Source organism: Acartia tonsa, chromosome 8 (genome assembly GCF_053477335.1).
Source record: "Acartia tonsa isolate MP-2025a chromosome 8, ASM5347733v1, whole genome shotgun sequence".
Classification (NCBI taxonomy): domain Eukaryota; kingdom Metazoa; phylum Arthropoda; class Copepoda; order Calanoida; family Acartiidae; genus Acartia; species Acartia tonsa.
Genome location: NC_137267.1, coordinates 47,658,415 through 47,673,004, shown reverse-complemented (window position 1 = coordinate 47,673,004; position 14,590 = coordinate 47,658,415). Strand labels below are relative to the sequence as shown.

Below are 14,590 nucleotides of genomic sequence, written 5' to 3'. Positions count from 1 at the left end.
CTCCCTCCTTGCCACCTCCTTGACTAACACACAGTGTAGGTGAAACAAAGCTGTATAAACACTCAAGTTAAGTGTGAATAAGAAACAATAAATCTAATCAATAAATATGTATATTCAAATACAGGGTAAACAAAAATTCAAATAGTTGGGTATTTATCGAATCATTTTACAGACAGCTTTCCGTGGGTAGTAAAATGAAAATCATAAAGTTAATTCCAGTTTAATTTTTTTTTATTATTCTTGGAAAATTGCCTATAAAACGATACAATAAATATTTTTTTCTGTATGGCTTCGGACCGGTTCTTATCCAGCGGATATTAATCGTTTTCGAAGCCATACTGGAAAATTATTTAATCCGAGGCTCTCCAAAACTTGGAAGAAGAAAACCACTTTCTTGGCCCTTCCTAGAAAAAAATTAATTTATTACATTTTGCAAGCAGGGTTAGAAAAAACCTATTTTTTAAAAATATAACCCAGCCCAGTAGGGTTTTTAAATAAAACCTAGGGGTTTTCGGGTTTTATTCTTCGGATTTTCAAAAATATTGATTATATATTAGGTACCTACAGGGTTTCGGATCCGCATTGATTTTTTGCGGATCCGGATCCTCCAAATTTGGTCAGTGCGGATCCGGATCCGGATCCTACCGGATCCGGTTCAGATCCTTGACAATAAAAATAAAATCACCAAACTTTTCAAAATATTTTTTCTTTAATTCGAAGTCAAAACTACTTTTAATTTTCAAGTCTGACCCTAAACCTTAAAGATTGGCTCTCATCAAGAGAATGTCTGAGATTTTATATAAATTTAAGTAGATTTTTCCATTTTTTCCCGCATTTTTTTGAGTCCAAGGATCCGGATCCGGATCCGCATTTTTTTGCGGATCCGGATCCGGATCCTTGGACTCGAAAATATGCGGATCCTTGCGGATCCGGATCCGAAACCCTGGGTACCTACATATTTTAGGTGTATATTTACATATTTTTAGGAGGGGCGGGGGGGGGGGGGATATATTTTCTCCAACAAAATAGTTATAAACCTTCCCATTCTATTACTTATATATAAAATAAGAAGATTTAAAATGTAGTTACTTATATAATAGTAAGACTAAAATGTTATTAAATGTCTATTTGTTGTTTGATAATGATACTTAAAATAAAAAATACTTGACCTTAATTCCCTGATATGAGAGCTTGAAATCTCCATGTCTTCTATTGATAACATTCCAGTATTCATTTACCAAACTTCCAGGCTCCATTTTATCTTTAAAAGTTTTAGGTTAACTAGCTGCTACGCCCCTAGGGGCCTTTTTTTTAAGGGGGTTTGGGTATTTTTTTATTAGGAAGGTTGAAAAATAAGATACCCTACCCTAAAATAGTTTAAAACCTTCCCTGGACCTATAAGAAGCTTCACTGTAAAGGAAAACCTTATCGGTTCAGCGGTTAGCGAGAACTTCGCTACAGACAAAGAAAAGGGAATAGTAACTTTAGCAATATTCCGTGAGCAAGCTTCCAGTCATATGCGCTTATTAAGTCTTACTGTTCTTAATGTTGACCAAATGCATAGTATAATCAAACGCGTATTTAAAAATATACCTAATACCTAAGCGCATTTGATTGGAATCTTTCTCACAACTTTTCGGAATTTTGCAAAATCTACTATTCCCTTTGTATTTTGAAAGTTTATTATAAAAAGGCATCTAAATCTACTAAAAAATACCTGTTATAAGTGTCCCATGTAGGTGATCCACTTCATGTTGAATTGTTCTTGCCGTCCAATTTTTAGCTTTTACTTCTACTGGGTCACCTTAATGTGTCAAGAATATAAAGGGACAATGGCCGATAAATTTGTATACATCCCCAATGGTGGCAGAACAGTAAGTGGTTGAAACTTTTTGACACTTTACTTAATAAAACAATCTTTAATTATAGTTCCGATAGCTGTAGTGAAGCCAGCAAAAACAACCGTAATTTGGGAACTAGTGTTATAAATAGTCCAAAGTCCCCAACCTCCTTGTAGTTCTATAAAGGGTATTTATTGAGATAATCTATTGCATTTAACAAGAAATCGCCCTTAAAGAAAAACCAAAAAGTTTTTTTTTTAAATATACCGCCTCTGGCGAAGAAAACATTTATACTAGAAAACAAATATTTTAAAAACATTTTGCAGTATGGCTTCAAAATCTATTAATATCCGCTGGATTAGAACTGGTTCTAAGCCATATAGAAAAATCATGTATCGTATCGTATCATATCCAGATTTCTACGATCATTAAAATGGACAATCATAATAATAAACCCAGTTGTTAGCTCGTGCCTGTGGCATCTCGGGGCTAAAAAACTGGTTTAAATCTTATAATTCTTATATCCGCGGAAAGCTTTTTATAATACGATAGGAAAAAATAACTACCTACCTACCTATACCATAAACATGGATGACAACATCCATAAAAGCAAAACATTGAAAAGGTAGGACAAACGGACATTACCACTTGTTAGTGTCAGAACTGGATAATCAGAATATAAATGTATAAGATTCGAAGCAAAATTGTAAGTAAATTTGTTGAACAACTGCTTGATACAGGATAATGTTTATGGACATACTTACATTTTTAGGACTTGATTATAGAGTTGTTTCGCTTATAATAGTATACTTTGTTGTCCCAGGAATCAATATACCAAAAATCAGATTAATCGGATAATTATATCACATAAAAATTTGTTATTAAAAAAGTAAAAAGATCAACATGTTTAAAATGGACGTACGGACATTCTAGTTATGATTATAGAGTTGCTACGCTTTCTAAATTGCACCTTACTACTATATACAGGAATCACAATTCAAAGTTTGAAATCGATATAGGACAATACTATTATGTCTAAATTAACGAAAAAAGCTATCCGTTCCGGACGTACGGACGGAGCGACCCTAATTATAGAAAATCTTCGCTTTTAAAAAGAACAAATTCCTACCGTTATGATCTAAGGCATTAAGTTTAATAGAGGAACTTCTTGAGATCCTACAACTCATTCCATGCAAGCTACAGCACCCTTCTCTCTGGGTTATCTAGATATACAAAGTTATTTTTATTTATGGAGATTCCTATATCGAAAAGGTATGGTATAATATGAGTTCTCCTTGAGATCCTACAACTCATTCCATGCAAGCTACAGCACCCTACTCTCTGAGTTATCTAGAACTACATACATATCAATTAAAGCAGGGATCTAAAAGGATAAGACAATTGCCGATAAATGATTCACCTCCTGCAGATGAAAAGTATTGGTTAAAACGTTTGAACACTCAATCTAATTAACCAACGAATCAAAATTAACTATAGCCCCCAAAGTTGTTAAGCTTTTGAATATGAAAACGTTATTATAAAACTTTGGGGAAGAGTGTAAAAAACAGCCTATTTATTGTTCCCGCTCCCGCGGTGCTTTTCTACATTAATTATCCGTCTGTACGTCCAAACATATCAATTAAAGAACTTCATGGAGATTCCTGTAGCGAAAAGGTATGATTTTGAATGAGTAATACCTAATTTCAGTATATCAAATTATATAGAATCATATCCTTATATAAAAGTAATCACCCGAAAGAAATCGTCCATTGAAAAAAATGCAAATACCTACCAAACATTTTTTTTTGCTTTTAAAAACTAAAATTGGAAATGTCCCGTCCCCTAATGTCCCTAGAGGCAAATATAGAGGCGTAACCGTTAATTAATTTATGAAAACAAACTTTTAAAAACCTGAGAATTATCCAGAACAGAAATTTTTGGATTGATAAAAATCTGCAGGGGGATAACTTCCATTTTCCTCTCTTGCTGCATTTTATCTGACCACGCCTCTAACTGAGATCTAGCAAAATATAACTTTATATATAAAAGGGGGAGGCGGTTGTGACAGTTTTTGAAACCAAAACTAGAAGTGAAAGGATCTCAACTAAAAAAAGAGTTACAGCACTGAAATTTGGTATTACAGTTGCTTTTAAGAGGTACAATGTGTAACTTTGAAGGAACGGCGGCGGAACCGCCGCTATCGCCAATTATTTTTTGCGGGAAACGGCGGTAGCGGCGGTTTCACCAACTTTCCTTCACAGTTCCACATTGTGCCTCTTTAAAGCGAATGTCATTCCAAATTTCAGTGCTGTAACTCATTTTTGAAGTTGAATTCCTGTAGTTTTGGTTTCAAAAAGTGTCACAACCGCCTCCCCCCTTTATAAAAGTAACAAGAGCTCTTTGTCTCTGTCTGTCTACCGAAGGATCTCATGTACCTTTACAATGTAGTTTCTGATGGGTCCTGGAAAGGTTTACAACCAGGGATAAGGGATAGGAAACCTGGCCATAAATTAGGTCTCGGCCTGGTTTTGAAAGGGATCATGCAACTTTTACCATTTGCCTAATTTAATGACCTTACTGGCGGACGGCTCATATTGGCTACCGCTCTAAACCAATACACAGTGCAGCAAATGTACGTTTTTTTGGACATTTTAACTGTGTTTACTAAAAGCTTTATAAATCGATCAATTCGTGGGATAAATCAATGCAGAATATCAATTTAGAATCGCTAATGCATTGAGAAAACAGTAGATCCCTTTTTTGGCTTAGCTAATTATGAATTTTATCATTTTTCAACGTCAAAACATAACCTAAAATAAATTATAAACTTTTGTATAAGTTGTCCCTTTTAATTAAGTAACAGGACCTGTGTGCGTCAGTGTGTAGTTGTACTGTAGGATCTCAATAATCGCTGAACTGATATTATTATCCTTTAAAATGTAGCTTCACATAGATCCTGGGAAGCTTTATAACTATTTGGGGGGGGGGGGACCAACACCCTCACAAGAGAAATCGCCCCAAGAAAAAAATACTCATCCCCCCAACAATTTTTTCAGATTTTATTTTTTAAGCTAAAATAAAATATGGGATGGGTTAAATTCACCCCCCCCCCCTTCACACACAATCTCAAGTGCCACTAGAGGCCTCAAGGTGAGCGTAGCCGCTATACTAGTTATAAATAAAACAAAATTGTTTACTAAAAAATATTCTAGTCTAGTCAAGTGGTAGTACCACAACTATTCTTTAATTGGGGGTTGTCAGTAGGTTTATCTGTGCCTTAAAGATTAGCAGTAAAACAATTATACTTCGTTGTTTGATGACAGATTTTAAAACTTTAAATGCTTAATAACTTAAAATAATATTAGGAATCTCTATATAAAAGTGTAAAACAAACTTCCCAAGTAATGACTTTCTTTTACTGGTCTGTTACTTTTAGACTTTATCATTCCTGCTAATGAATTTGCAAAAGATTAAAATATATTTAAAAACATAAAATTATAGGTATGTTAACAATCCTTTATAAATAAGTTAAGAAATTGTTTGCCTGCCTGTATTAAGACATATATCGCCAAATGCTCATGCAGCTTCTTAATGTCAGGCGAAAGTTTTAAAATATTATGTGTATACTGCTTCACCCTACCAAGATAAACCGCACTGAAAAAAATAACCCTTTACCCAAGTTTTAAATTTAAAAAACTAAGGGGAAGTCGTGACATTCCCTCTTCTCTATGTGACTAGAATGATAAAAAATCTTAAAATATTCATTTGTAAAAAGCAATAAAAATATTAAAGAATTGGACTAACAGACGAACAAATGAGTTGCAGTGTAGATGGGCCTTAACGGTTAGAGTCAGAGGTTTCATCATAAAAAATTGTACAATCTATACACATACACAATTTTTCCCTTATGTCCATGATAGAACATTAAATCTAAAGAAGCTAGAAAATAGTATTTTTACTCTCATAGCATTTTTGATGGACTAATTGAGTTACATAAATGATGCTTATAGAAATGCTAAAACAAAGATCAATTTTAATCTTGCATAGCACCTAAGAAAAATGTTTGACATTTGAAATTATAAGAGTATCTTCGCTACTATGATTGTAAATAAGTTTATTATAATGAAAACCAAACTTTTTTTAAAATCTTTGCGGGGATAATATTAATCACCCTTCCCCTTCAATAAAGGGGCCTAAAATTTTTCCTTTTGTATTTTCATTGTTCTTGTATAAAGAAATAGGGTTCTTTATGTTGTTTTTCCTTTCCTAAGCTAAATATAACTGCTAAGATAAATTAACAAATGCGTTGATAAAGTCAAATATTACACACTTTCTCACTAAGTAGGGACTGTATAAAAATGTGAATATACGAAAAAAAGCCTCTTGGGTAAACATTGGACCCACTTTTTTATAATTATTATAACCTTGCTAAATTTGAAATGTATGTGGGAAGGTTACCCAAGCGGCTTTTTTAAAGAAATAATCTAAAGAACATAGGTAAAATAAACGTAAAAATGAAACGTATGAAAAAACAATCATTTTAGAAAAAATGCCTTTAATTCAAAATAATGATATAAAAAATATATCTTTTTTATGTTTTTTATTTAGTATTAACATTGCCATTACTGATTTTAAAAATTAAAAGCGACTAGAAAATTAATTTATATGTTAAAACATTGCTCAATTGACATAAGGTCGAAATCTTCAAATTCCTTGAATTTAGATAATTTCATGTTTAGGTAGCCAACTTCAACGAGCTGGTACTCAGTCAATTTTAAATATTTTCTAAAAATTTCAATTGCTAGCTTCATCATTATGCTAATATTATATATTTATTAAAAGTTAAGGTTCAAATTCGATGGTTGAAAATTTTGAAATGTCCAGCTTTGCTGCACTGTGCAATAGTGTTCTGTGATTTGGGCTTGTTTTGTATCAACCAATCACCAATTGGCGCCGCCAAATCACAGATGGCGGAAATTTTAGAAGCAGACAATTCTAGAAAAAATAATAATTTCGTCTGCTACGAAAAAATAAATATAAATGGTGTTAGATCACATTAGTTTAATTATTAAATCTGCTTAGAGTTAAACATTAAAAAAGGGCCATATAGAAAAAACAAAAATAACGGGATTATTTTTTTGGAAAGAAGGTAGCTACGAATTTTCATTTGGTAGTTTATAAATTAGATGTTGTATTTTGAATTTTAAAAATTTAGTACTGAATTGATACAACACCTTAACCCTAATTTTTGTACAATACAACACAGTACAGATATATCATTACATTATAGTATCCAAAGAACTTGATAGAATGTTACCCAAGTGCATATTTATTTATCTATTTTGAATTTTAATTAGCAATGAAATTTTCAAATAAAATTTTTACTCATTAATAAAAATGCAAATAATACAAACTAAAATCTGTCTGAGGGAAACCCAACGATAGCTTTCTGACAGTTCAAATTACCAAAGTAAAAGATAAAAAAATTTTGGGAGAGAAAAAACTTCATTTTAACAAAAGCCATTAATATATAGGTTTATAAAAAGTTATGTTTTTTACTTTAAACTAGCTACCTGAATTTGATTCTATACTTTATCTACACACACACACACAGCTTTTTTATTCGCGTTTAGGACGAACCACTGCGTCATCCCAAAACTGGTTTATTAGGCCTAGGCTTGAAATAGGCCTGAAATAATATTTTCCTACGTTTCCCATCCCTTATCCCTGTTTACAACTATTTTGAGGAAGTTTCTTTTCATAACACTTAGATTAAAATTGGGGGGCAATTGACTACCCCGAACCAAATTTTATTTAACAGTTGACAGACACACATGCAGGGAGTAAGGGAGGGGACAATGGGCAATTAATTTAATTAAAGAGTTATGAAAGAAAGGCCATGAAATCCAGATTAATCCAATAAATTATGCGGAAATTTTAAAGGGATTGTTAATTGAATAATAGATTTCCATAGCGTCATGTAAAGTGAAATCATAACTTGTTTTTGATGAAATATATTGAGGTTTTATGGTGTGATTTTTATATTACAAGATTATTGGACCCGGCTAGCTGCTAGCTGGCTGGGCAAGAATATGACTTCCCCTTTTTATTCTGTTTATTTCCCACCTCCCTTCTCCCCGTCTGCTACATTCAAAACTAACACAACAATTAGTTATTTCCCTTGCCCCCACCTCCCTTCTCCCCGTCTGCTACATTCAAAACTAACACTATGATTAGTTATTTCCCTTGCCCCCACCTCCCACCTCCCTTCTCCCCGTCTGCTCTATTCAAAACAAACACAACGTGTAGCGGCATTTCATGTGCTAGTACCCAAACTCAGTCAGAAACTGCTAAATTCCTGCACATTCCCTTTAAGCCAGTACCCAAAGTCTGAGCCTCCTAAAAATTGAATATTCGATCCATTGTCCCCTCCCTTACTCCCTGCACACATGTCTTGTAAAGTAGCTTCACTAATAAAAAATTTACTTAGTAAATTGGACAGCTATAATTTGAAGTGGGACACCAATTTGAGGAGCTGATATTCCGATGCCGTCATATCTTTCTAAAATGTAAAGATATGCAACATTTAAAATATTTAAATACCTACCTACAGTTTAAAGATATTTTGGTTGTTATACAGAATATCTTTTAGCTAAAGCTATTTGTCCTTATCCTCTTCACCCAAGTTTGACAAAATTCATTTCAAATTGGAAAGGCCGTTTATTGGGTTTGAAGCTAATACAATCAATATATTATTACTGGGATGTTACACCAGAGTTTCATATACTCTGATTAAGTAATACTCGCAGTTGGCTAAAAAAACTATACCCCAATCCACCCCTTTACCTTTTCCCCTCCCCATCTACTGGATGAACGAACGAACCAATAAATGAATTTTAAAAAAGCAAGCTAAATCAACGACAAATTTTATCATGTCAATATATCCACGTAAATCATATATCCATTGCTAATACTTTCACAAACAAACAGAAAAATTATATACCAACCTAGATAAACAATAATGAATGTAACGCCATAGTTTACCTAAAGTGTAAACCATTGTTTGGATAATATTTTGAACTGCATCAGACTTAATTTCTTCGATAGGTACTGACTGACTTTTTTCTTTTAGTACGGGATCACCTTAATTAGAAAAAGTATTTTTTTCAGGGAGCGATTTATTTTAGTAGAATGTTGATATACCCTCTCCCAAAACAGTCTGAAACCTTTACAAGGCCTATGAGTAGCTTGACTAAAAAGGACAACTTTATGATATCGGTCAAGCAGTTAATTTAAATTAAACTTTATATTTATATTAAATTTATATTCGATGATGTATAACATTAAGCTTTTTTTCCTCTAAAGCAAAGGATCTTGCTTACCACAGAACCGATATGGTTTTATTATACAGGGAAGCTTCATAAAAAAAGAGATATTTTAGACTGTTGCATTATAAAAAGGTAAATTAGAGAACCTCAGGAAGGAAGGGGGGGGGGGGGTATTGGGCTGTTTATTACACTAGTTGCCAAAGTCTTCTGGCTTTCTCCTCTTTTTGAGTGAACACCCCCCCCCCCCTCCCTCGACAACGATCAACTATTTTAGGTTAGGTTATAGGCTAGGGAGCCGAGCGCTGCGGCTAGGCAGGCTAGGGAGCCGAGCGCTGCGGCCAGAGTTCATAAAGTTCTGTCGGGGAGGGATGGGGGGGGGGGGGGGGTTCTCAAATTTTCAAATTTTCAAAATTGAAAAAAAATTCTAAGAGGATATGACCAGTTTTCTTATCCGTTGTCGACTCAACAACCTTGGGTACTTTAATTTTGAAGGATTGGTTCATTTAGTTAGTCAGTGTCTATACGTTTTAACTCCTATATAATCAACCTAAAAGGTAATTTAGTGTATCATCATTTGGGATTTAAATCACAATAAATCGGACATTGACATAATTCTTTATATCTCTGAAAAAAAAAACTACCCAATTTAATCCGAAACTTACCTATCTGAACAAAATGGGTGAATGGAGGTCCATCTGATTTACCAGACTTGAAGTAATTTAAATTAGTAATTATACTTTTAGGCTTTTTGGTTAGATTTCTGACTGGCAGAATTAGTACAGGCTTGGCTAAGCGTAATAACATTATGGCTATATCTGAAAAATCAGTTCTTTTTTTTTACACTTTTACCATTGTAAAATAGTATGTATAGTAGGGTTGGGTCGGATATCCGGCCATTTTCAATATCCGGCCGGATACCGGATATTGAAACTATCCGGCCGGATATCCGGCAATATAATCTTTTATATTTTACAACAAAAATCTCTGTTTTTTTTTAATCTTAAATGGCTTTAATTTTCTTATTATTAAAGCTAGAAGAACAATTTTTTCTAAATAGGTTTATCTTTATGTAAATTTTATATTAGAAATCTAAAAAAATAAATTTTGGCGGTGGCAGCAGTACTCGGCAGCTGCCAGCCGCAAACCGACGGTTGGCAGGTAAACGGCAACGGATTTTATGAAATTGTAATATGTCATGAAGATATAAAAAAGCCTAAGTTTAAAATTTGAAATCTTCAAGTAAAAATTTGCGGTCACAGGAACCGTTTAAAGATTTCTGGAGACCTGGAGGTTCAGGACTTGCAGGATTATAACTGGAACCTGAAATCGACTTGAACACCTATATTACATATGAGGATGTACGACAATAAGATACTTTAATATTAGATAACATAAAATGCTTTGTTTAAGTAAAAAAAATATTTTAATGACCTTACCAGATTTGCTGGCATCCTGTGCCCGCCAGGATGGAGGTATTAAAAAAATTTCAACTCTCAGTTATGTGTCATACCCATATTTCGAAAGTCACTCAGTTATAGCCATCTACCTTTTATACACAGAAAATGGGATAGAAAAAAAACAGAGGAGGTTACTTTAAGTATTCCGTATTTTTGGCCGGTTATCCGGCCGGATATCAGGTAATTTGGCATGATAACCGGATATTTTCCGGATAACCGGCGTTGGCCGGATATCCGGCACAACCATAATGTATATATAGTACATTTTATATTTAATATTTTTATTTTCTAAATACAGGATAAAAGTAAAAGGACGTACGTACCTTAACTTTAAGGATATTTGTTTATAGAGACGCTTTGCTTATTATATTGCACCGTATTGTCACAGGAATCATTATTCCAAAACTCGGATGTATATTGTATAGGATTGTTTTATCATACAAAAAATTAAATAATACCATGTTTTATATGAAGGACGTGTACGGACTTTCTGGTAATGATTATAGAGTTGTTATGCAAAGTTTGAAATCGATTGGACAATTCTAACAACCTTAAATATAGGATAAGAGCTGACCGTTACAGACGGATTGACCGACCCTAGTTATGGAAAATTTTCGTTTTTAACAAACATACTAAAAGTTGGCCATGTCTACTAAATAATAAAAACAAAGCGTGAATGCCGCAAATTTACTGAATAGAAAAATGTCGTCTTTGTAAATTGGAATAAGGAATTAATCCAATAAGATAATTATGGATATAGAATATACGTGAATATTGGGACAGGGGAATATTTGTCGTCAATTTAGCTTGCTAATATGGAATTCATTTAATGGTTAGTTTGTTCATCCAGTAAGAAGGGGGGGGGGGGGGTGTCATGACAGTCTTAGTATTGTCATGACAGTGGCAATTTGATTATATATACCTATTTTTAATAAGGGCGTTTTAAGGGGATAGGATTATTTCATGACAACATCCATTAGTAGCAAAGCACAAAAAAAATCGTAGATTTAGATTTATTTGAGAAAAAAGCACAAGACCCTATTTTATTTTGTATGATGACTGTTAGACCGACAGTCAAAGTAAATAAAATACTGGTTGCTAAGAACAATGGAAATGATTATTTTGATACTGTCATCCAAAAAAAGTTTGAAATTCAGACCAAAAACACCAAAGATAAGGGGAAATATGTACAATATAAAAATAGCCAAAAACCTGCTAAAAGACAGTTCGACTGCTATGGATGTTTTATAGTTGGTTATGCTCCTTGATAATAGGAATTTTGTCAAAAATTAGTCTTCTATCTTTTATAGGAGCCAAGAAAATTAATCACATATCCCCCTATCCAAGTCTAACTTTTACTATATTAGTTTTAAAGTTTTAAAACAAGGATGACAACATCCATAAAAGCGAAGCACTGAAACGGTAGGACAAACGGACATTAACACTTATATATTGTCAGAACTAAATAATCAGAATATAAATATATAAGAGTCGAAGCAAAATTCTAAGTAAATTTGTTGAAAAACTGCTTTATACAGGATAATGTTTATGGACATACCTACATTTTTAGGACTTGATTATAGAGTTGCTTCGCTTATAACATTATACTTTGTTCTCCCAGGAATCAATATACCAAAAATCAGATCAATCGGATGATTTGATCACATAAAAATTTGTTGTTAAAAAAGTAAAAAAATAAACATGTTTAAAATGGATGTACGGAAGTTTTGGTAATGATTATAGAGTTGCTACGCTTTCTAAATCGTACCTAACTACTAAAGGAATCAACATGCAAAATTTGAAATCGATAGGACAATTCTAACTTGCCTAAATTAACGAAAAAAGCTATCCGTTACGGACGGACGGACGTACCGACCCTACTTATAGAAAGCTTCGCTTTTAAAAATACAGTATATTAGTCTATTAGACCATTAATGATAATTATGTTCAAAGAGGGAGAAAGGTGGCAATGGGCTGTTTATTGCACTAGTCCCCAAAAGTTTTAAAATACTGTTTTCTCATTCGTTGACTTAACAACTTTCTGGACTATAATGAATTTTGATTGGTTGGTTCTTTAACTTGAGTGTTCAAACGTTACCACCACTAATTTCTATCTACGAAGGGGGGATTTTGTGTATCATCATTGGGAATGTACATCAATTTATCTGCCATTGTCCTATCCCTAATTAGATCTCTGAATTATGTTAGTATATTCGTATGAAGAAATGCAAGCGAATCCGTCCGATTAGAAAATCTAGTACAATCCTGTTTAGTGGAACTGGAAGGTCCCCTTTGAAATTTCTCAAAACTTGTTGCCTACATGAATTTTACAAACATAACACACAGGCACACACATATATACACACCCGCAATGCACATGTGTAAAGGAAAAGAGTGCTCTGTTTGGATAGAAGGGGAAGGCTAAAGAAGAAAATATATAATAATATGAGGAGAGGAGTGCAAAGTACATTTTCTGCAAAGCGGCTTTGAAACCAATTAATATCCGCTGGATTAGAAAAAAGGTTCTCAGCTCTGTAGTGGGATAATTTTCCATAAAAAAAATAAAAATAAAAATCATAAAATCAATGTCAGGTTTATTAACTCGACCTAAGGCCCCTTGGGACAAACAAAACTGTTCTTAATCTTTTTCATTTTGATATCCGCAGAAAACTGTCTATAATACAATTGGAAATATATCACAACAACAAAGGGGCTTTCAGAAAAGGGGAAAGAAGGCAGTAGTAGAAAGTAGTAGGAGCATGCATATATAGATAAAGGCCCTTTTCCCCATTCACCACCACCCTCTCTCTTGTCCCCCCCAACTGAGTTGGGAATGGCAATAATAACAAGTATTTGTTCTCGGCAAAAAGACAAACTGCAAAATGTAATTTTTTTTTTTTTTGCAAAAATACTTTTAAAAATATGTTGATGCTAAAAAAATATTATAGTGACAACTTACTTCACCTTAACAGTTGAATAAATTTTTTATCCAGACCAACTGGCTAAAATGATAAATAGTCTTTTCGTCTGCTAGCAAATTCTCTTTGATCATTAGTGGGAACTCAGCTGTTTTTTTATATTTCCGACGCTGTTGGCTAGTTTCAAAGATCCAATACAAAATCGAGGCAGGGTCCCCGCCCTTATGACAAAGTTACATAGCAGTGGTTTTAGGCTATAAATAAAACAATTAATTAAAAATCTTATGGTTTGGGGTGAAAGCATTTTAATCTAAATAAAAAGGAAAAAAACCTAATATTTATAAAAAAAGATCGAAATATTCTTCGTTAAAATATTGTCAAACTTTTTCGGCAATTGTTAACTTGCTGACCACCTGTAGTAGGTTGTATATGTGACGTAGGAAGTATAAGAAGGGCGAGGGAGTTACTCCTTCCCCTTAATTTCTCTTCCCATCTATAAAAATAGTATTTATACATTTTAGTGAAAAATGTAAATAAAATTATTGTATATTATAAAAAATACAATTTCATTTAAATTTTTTTTGTAGATTTAAATGAAGAATTTTATGATATTGAACTTTTTAGCTAAAAATAATTAAATGCTCTATGTACGACAACCAGTAGATTGAATGAGGAAGAAGGAAGGGGGGGCTAATGGATGGGATGTGGGGTGGGGCAAGATGTGGCGAGAGGGAAGCGAAGGGAGGGGGCCTTGTTGCGTTGCGCTGTGTGTGTGTGTGTGTGTGTGTGTGTAGTGTAGTATTGTTGTGGGATAGGTGGTCCGTGGATCAATCAAACAGGTTTGGTTTCTAGGAGAAAAGCAAGCAAGCCAAAATAAAATTGGAAAATATAATAGTACAAATTACAATTAATCTTACAGTTGAATTAATATTTGATTAGAATGCAAATGATTGGCTGGTATAAGTATGACTTTAGTGATTTATTTTATATAGTAAAATGTGTTATTTGAAATGTACTTTGAATAATGTATGTGTTTGTATGTATTT

The 14,590-nt window shown here is 33.3% G+C and overlaps 1 protein-coding gene across 1 annotated transcript; it reads right to left on the bottom strand.

Moving 5' to 3' along the window:
• Positions 1–92: 92 nt before the first annotated feature.
• LOC145327150 (peptide deformylase, mitochondrial-like) lies at positions 93–10,021 on the bottom strand. The gene is made up of 8 exons (XM_080170716.1): positions 9,832–10,021; positions 8,886–8,984; positions 8,328–8,403; positions 3,753–3,861; positions 2,971–3,064; positions 1,718–1,804; positions 1,170–1,261; positions 93–404 (listed from the first exon to the last, which is right to left on the bottom strand). Exons 1-8 carry the CDS (start codon positions 9,971–9,973, stop codon positions 351–353), a joined length of 753 nt encoding a protein of 250 aa, XP_080026842.1. The 5' UTR covers positions 9,974–10,021; the 3' UTR covers positions 93–350.
• Positions 10,022–14,590: the final 4,569 nt, after the last annotated feature.